Raw genomic sequence first — 5,060 nt, forward strand, 5'->3', positions numbered from 1 at the left:
TTCCTGGATCGCCGAGCACGGCCTCTCCGTCCCCGTCGGCTACTTCATCTGGTTCTTCGCTACCGTTCCCAACTGGGCCGTCATGCTGCTCGTCTCCTTTGCCAGCCGCAGGATGATGAACCGCCGCATGGCCCCCGCCCCCAACGGGCCCCGCGCCTAAGCGACCTGCTTTCTGCCCCTTTGTTGGTTCGGGGGTTTCGGGGATTTGGCAGACGTGGAAGGGCAAGCTGAAGGCAACAAAATCGGGAAACCGGAAAGGAGAAAGGAACGAATGTATCATGATGGGTATCTCGCTGGGGGGTTTCTAAGGTTTCCTCGGGCCGGCTGACAGGAAGGTATACATATGCGACTTGAAACTGTCGCCGTCGTCACTAATTTCCCCTCCTCGTCTCGCAATGTAATGACTGTAGAACAAAGATTGATGATGGAATCGTAATGGGCGTGCACCTTGTTTTTCTTTTCTTTTCTTCTTCCTCTCTTGCCGTCTCATTTCTTCGCGTCGCATTGCTCTTGCAGGCCCTTTAACCCGTGAATGACCTCCTCCGGCAGCTGCGGGTTCGACAGCCGGCCGTACCGGAGGTCGCTGAGACTGCCGACCGTCTGCTGGATGGATTCTACGAGGGCCGCCTCCTCCGCCTCGAGCTTCTGGATCTCAGCCTCGAGGTCCGCGACGGCGCTGTCTAGCTCGGGGATGACTGTTTCGAGGGTATGTTTGGGGTCTCTGCCGTTAATGGGGCCGAAAAGCTGCGGCGGGGGGGAGATGGGTTAGATGAGACGGAGAGTCGTCCAGCTTCAGTGCCGGCTCTGAGAGGTTACGGGAAGAAGACAAAAGGGGAGGGGGAGAGGGAGAGGGGCGGGGGGGATCACATACTGCGCGCTCAATCTCCATCTCGACATCGGGTTGCTCTTGCGCCGCCTCACGCTTGATGCGGGCGGCCTCGCGCTGCATCGCTCGGCCGCGCTTCTCCTCGACGGCAATGTTCTCGGTGACGGCATCGACGACGGCGTTGCGCTGGTGCTGGAGGTCGCGGTACAGAGAGCGGATCTGGGGATTGGACTGCTGAGAGCGGGGGAAGAGGGCGGCGAACTGGTCGAAGGATAGGATGGTGGGCAGCTTGGCTGCGATGGTGAGATAATTGGTGAGAATGCTGGATTCGGTGGGCGCCATGACTGTGGTGATGGGTGACGACCAGACAGGCTGTATGTGGGTGAAGAGATGTCAATGTACCTAATGAGGGATGTATACACTGTCAGGCTCACGAGTGTGAGAAACCTGTAGCTGTAGCGCGAGGAGTGAGAGGCGAATATGAGTTTCGAGAATGAGTGTCCGATGTGAGAGTAGTCAGCAGGAGGGGTGGGAGTGGGTATGGTTGAGACGCGGTCATGCCAGACGCGTCGAGGGCCTACGCTGGCGCGTTTCCGTCTCACAAGCCTGACATCTCTGTAACCTGCATAGTCCACTGCGTTGTCCGCAAAGCCCACTGATGTGTCCGCACAGCTGATCAATTCACTGGATTCGGTTATCCATTTTGGCGACTACCATTTACGCCCACTACCATTTACGCCCAGTTTATCCAGGGTTTCCAGTCGTGCCAACGCGGCGAGAATCCGAACTCCCATTTCAGTGGCATTCGAAAGGCCAACTGTGCCAATTGCGGAGCTTCACGGTGCGTATGAGGTTGTATTTGCCTGGATGAGCATCCGCTAACTCAGTGGCAGAGGACACGATCCCACGCGCATCGACGTCTCGCACTGTACGTGTTAGTTCCAGACAAGATCCTGGGCACCAAGGTTCATTCACACTGTCCTATCTGTACCTAGTTGCGCCTGCCCCTCACCGAAGATTCGGCCGTCTTACTGTGCGCAAAGCCTCTTACACTGTCGAGGCAGTATCTTCGAACTCACCTCAATCCCCCTTACTGATGCTCACTCCATCAAGCTCCGCGAAGCTCTGATCGCCTTCGTCGCTCAGCCCTCTTCTTGCCCAGGAACTCCACCACACATCAAGACAGAGTTGACTTTCCAATCTGTGAAAACCCTAAATCTGAGATTCTCAACCCTCTGTCTACGCCCCTCCACCGCCGCCAGTCATGGCTCCAGCCCGTCAGCCCGACCAGGCCTCCTTCGCCAAGGACGAGCGCGTTCTCTGCTTCCACCACGAGATGCTCTACGAGGCCAAGGTCCTCGACATCCAGCCTCCCGAGACGGAAAACGACGTCTACCAGTACCGCGTGCATTACAAGGGCTGGAAGAACACCTGGGACGACTGGGTCGCCCCCGACCGCATCCGCAAGTTCACCGAGTCCAACAAGGAACTGGCCGCCCAGCTCCACGCCCAGATGAAGAACCTTCAGAAGAGCACCTCAAAGGTGCCCAAGAAGGGTCTGCGCCCCAACGGCACTGACTCTGCCCGGGGGAGCGAGGAGAGGAGCGCGAACTTGTTTGCTACCGGCCGTGGGCCTCGCCGGACTCGAGACTACGAGTTGGAGACGGTATGTTACGTTCATATTCTGTCACGCATCGTTTGCATCGCTTTTCCTTTTTCCCGTTGCCCTTTTTTATTGAGATGCTGGTGTCGTGTGATCCACATCCTTCTTTTGATGTGAGAAGCACCCACAATGTGGTTGGTGAATCAAGTGATCTCAGCCGCCCAACCTTGACTTACCTGATCGCCCTCTCGAGGCAACGGCCCATTCTTCTGGAACCATATCAGCCCCGGGCAGCCTTATTCCCATGACATCATAGCTCATAAGGCTCCTCCGATGAGAAGTCCACGGCGCTCAGGTCGGTCCCAGCCACGATGTGCACTGGTTTGGACAACACTCCAAACGCCATGACAGTCTCCTCCATATCACCTGCCAACCACGATTTTCGCACAATCGAAAGCTTCAAGATTCAAGCAAATCTAGGCTTGAGACCTTGCTGGGCCTCTCTCCGACGGCAGCCAGTAGGGTGTGCTTTTGGATTACTTAAAGGCCGTCATTTCGCCCTCCAGAGCTCAGTCGAAGCCAGAAACCATCCGTCATACAACACTCGTTCGTCGTCAGCAATCATACAGTCTCTGCCCGGCTGCCTGCTTTTTGCTGAGAATACCGATTCTTGCTCTAAAAAAGAGAGAATTACAACGCCTCGAAGAGAAGATTCTCCGGCATTTGGACACTAACCAAGTTCTACCTGTACCACCCTCTTTGAACATGGCTTCTCATTACTTTTCGCCTGTCATGGCGCCACAAGCCGGGCAGGCCACCGGCATTGCTGCCACTTTGAACAGCATTGCCAAGACCATAACCAAGATCATTGCCAACGACTATCAAACTCCGTTGGCGGACAAGCAGCCTCTCTCGAGCTGCAATTATAGAGAACAAGGAGCCAAGAAGTCCTCCTCAAGTTCGCAAGACACGGTCATTCCAGTTTCACAGCAGGCGTCACATGCATCCCAGCAGTCGCAAGTTCCAGCCGTCAATGGCGGACATTCTGCGCATGAAGAAGAGCAACCCCAATATTCTGAAGACGAAGACTACAATCCCACATATGACACGGCGGAGGAAATCCCGCCTCCCCCTACTGCTGCCCAGCTTCAAGACATGGAGCGCAGGTGGCGTCGCGAGCAGGACGAACGCTTGAGGCAGACGCAGAAGTATCTCAGAGAAATGTTCCCAGACACGTACGAGTGGGCCACATATCTCTTGCAACGCGGCGTGCCCTCGAGATGCCCAGCCCAAATGGAGGCGGCTAAAGCCAACGTGGAGGAATTATTTTCTCTCACAGAACACACTCTATGGAACGATGTTGACTGGTCTCAGACCAAGGGTTCTGCCTCTTTCGAGAGGGAGGAGTCTCCTGGTGGGACACTCTACTGAACATCTGCCTTGTTTCAAAGCGCTCGGCGAGGGTCCTGAGGACCGAGGGAAACACGGTCTCATGGTGTCTGTACTGGCGCAGAACACTGTCATGGCTCTCTAAGTATTCCTGCTATGCCTGCCCTGCCTGCTTGTTGGCGGGACGCCATGCTGGACGGTTCGCACCTTCCACCTGGCACAGCGATTGCTTTACTTGCTTGCATTTCCGCGAGCTTCCGGTCGCTACTGCTCTTGCTTCCGCGTCTGCTCTTTTTTTCACCCTCGCGTTGCATTTGACCACCACATACCAGCAGAAACAAGAGTTTTGACTTGCTTGGAGGCCAATCCAATATTGTCGGCAGCCTTGAGAACGGTGTTTTGAAGATGGCTACCTCATCCCTTGCAACCTACACTGCGGTCGACAACACCTCCCCCCGCTGTACCTCATCGTGGCAGGCCCAGACTCTAGTGAGGCCGTTGTATGTTTCCACCTGGAGGGAGCCTCCTCGCGCCTACGACAGCTTCAAAAGGCTGCCTAGGCAAGACCATCTGTACGTCGACCCGGCTGGCAAGTGCTTGTTCGACAAGAAGTATGTATACTATGGCCAACGGGTCAACAAAACAGCAGCCGCCAAGTCTCTTAAGAAGAAGAAGGCGCAGAAGAAGGTTGAGAAGAGGTGCGAGGAACAGACAGAGCGGCAGGGCACCCTAAGCGCTGTCCAATTCCAAGACAAGGCTCCAGTAGATGGACTGGTGATCAAACACGCTGAGCAGGAGGCGCAGCCTGCAGAGAAAATTCGCAATCCCCCCTATGGTGAATGGAGTCTCACGGTCTGGGGGTGTGTCGTCACACCTCCTGGACGCTCCATCGCCAGACCAGACACCGAAGAACCCCAGATTGGCTCAGTTTCGAGCTTTGTAAGTCTCACAGAAATTTCTGTGTAGTCTTCTGTGCCAAGTGGCGTTTCTCGTTCGGCTGCATTGTTTGCTGTTTTGCTACGATTTTGTGGAAAAGACACTGACCAAATCCTCAGGAGGATGGGTTTCACACACGCCCCTCTATCAGGCTGCCTGTCCCAGATCACATCAAGGGGATCTTGGTTGACGACTGGAGAACGTGACCAAAAACAACCAGCTCGTCCCGCTGCCTCACCCGCATCCGGTCGATCAGATCATCAATGACTATCTCGAGTACGAACGTCCGTCGCGCGACCCTGAGTC

General features: G+C 55.4%; 5 protein-coding genes across 5 annotated transcripts in view; 4 read left to right on the forward strand and 1 right to left on the reverse strand.

The window, feature by feature from the left end:
- Positions 1 to 160, forward strand: part of VDBG_05315 (conserved hypothetical protein) — a gene marked incomplete at both ends in the record, with an annotated part of 895 nt that extends 735 nt beyond the window's left edge. Inside the window, one exon of the mRNA XM_003004156.1 lies at positions 106 to 160. Coding sequence (XP_003004202.1) covers positions 106 to 160 — 55 coding nt within the window. The remainder of the gene's footprint in view (positions 1 to 105) is intronic.
- Positions 161 to 486: 326 nt separating this feature from the next.
- Positions 487 to 1,168, reverse strand: VDBG_05316 (conserved hypothetical protein; the record flags this gene model as incomplete). The annotated part of the gene is made up of 2 exons (XM_003004157.1): positions 487 to 744; positions 872 to 1,168. 2 exons carry the CDS (start codon positions 1,166 to 1,168, stop codon positions 487 to 489), a joined length of 555 nt encoding a protein of 184 aa, XP_003004203.1.
- A 922-nt stretch (positions 1,169 to 2,090) lies between these two features.
- On the forward strand, positions 2,091 to 2,631 carry VDBG_05317 (histone acetylase complex subunit; the record flags this gene model as incomplete). The annotated part of the gene is made up of 2 exons (XM_003004158.1): positions 2,091 to 2,492; positions 2,611 to 2,631. 2 exons carry the CDS (start codon positions 2,091 to 2,093, stop codon positions 2,629 to 2,631), a joined length of 423 nt encoding a protein of 140 aa, XP_003004204.1.
- A 563-nt stretch (positions 2,632 to 3,194) lies between these two features.
- VDBG_05318 (predicted protein) lies at positions 3,195 to 3,860 on the forward strand (the record flags this gene model as incomplete). Its single annotated transcript, XM_003004159.1, has 1 exon — positions 3,195 to 3,860. The coding sequence occupies one exon, from the start codon at positions 3,195 to 3,197 to the stop codon at positions 3,858 to 3,860; it is 666 nt and encodes a 221-aa protein (XP_003004205.1).
- Positions 3,861 to 4,223: 363 nt separating this feature from the next.
- On the forward strand, positions 4,224 to 4,960 carry VDBG_05319 (predicted protein; the record flags this gene model as incomplete). The annotated part of the gene is made up of 2 exons (XM_003004160.1): positions 4,224 to 4,757; positions 4,874 to 4,960. The coding sequence occupies 2 exons, from the start codon at positions 4,224 to 4,226 to the stop codon at positions 4,958 to 4,960; spliced, it is 621 nt and encodes a 206-aa protein (XP_003004206.1).
- Between the last annotated feature and the right edge of the window lie 100 nt (positions 4,961 to 5,060).

The sequence above is a fragment of the Verticillium alfalfae genome, genomic scaffold (genome assembly GCF_000150825.1).
Source record: "Verticillium alfalfae VaMs.102 supercont1.6 genomic scaffold, whole genome shotgun sequence".
Lineage (NCBI taxonomy): Eukaryota > Fungi > Ascomycota > Sordariomycetes > Glomerellales > Plectosphaerellaceae > Verticillium > Verticillium alfalfae.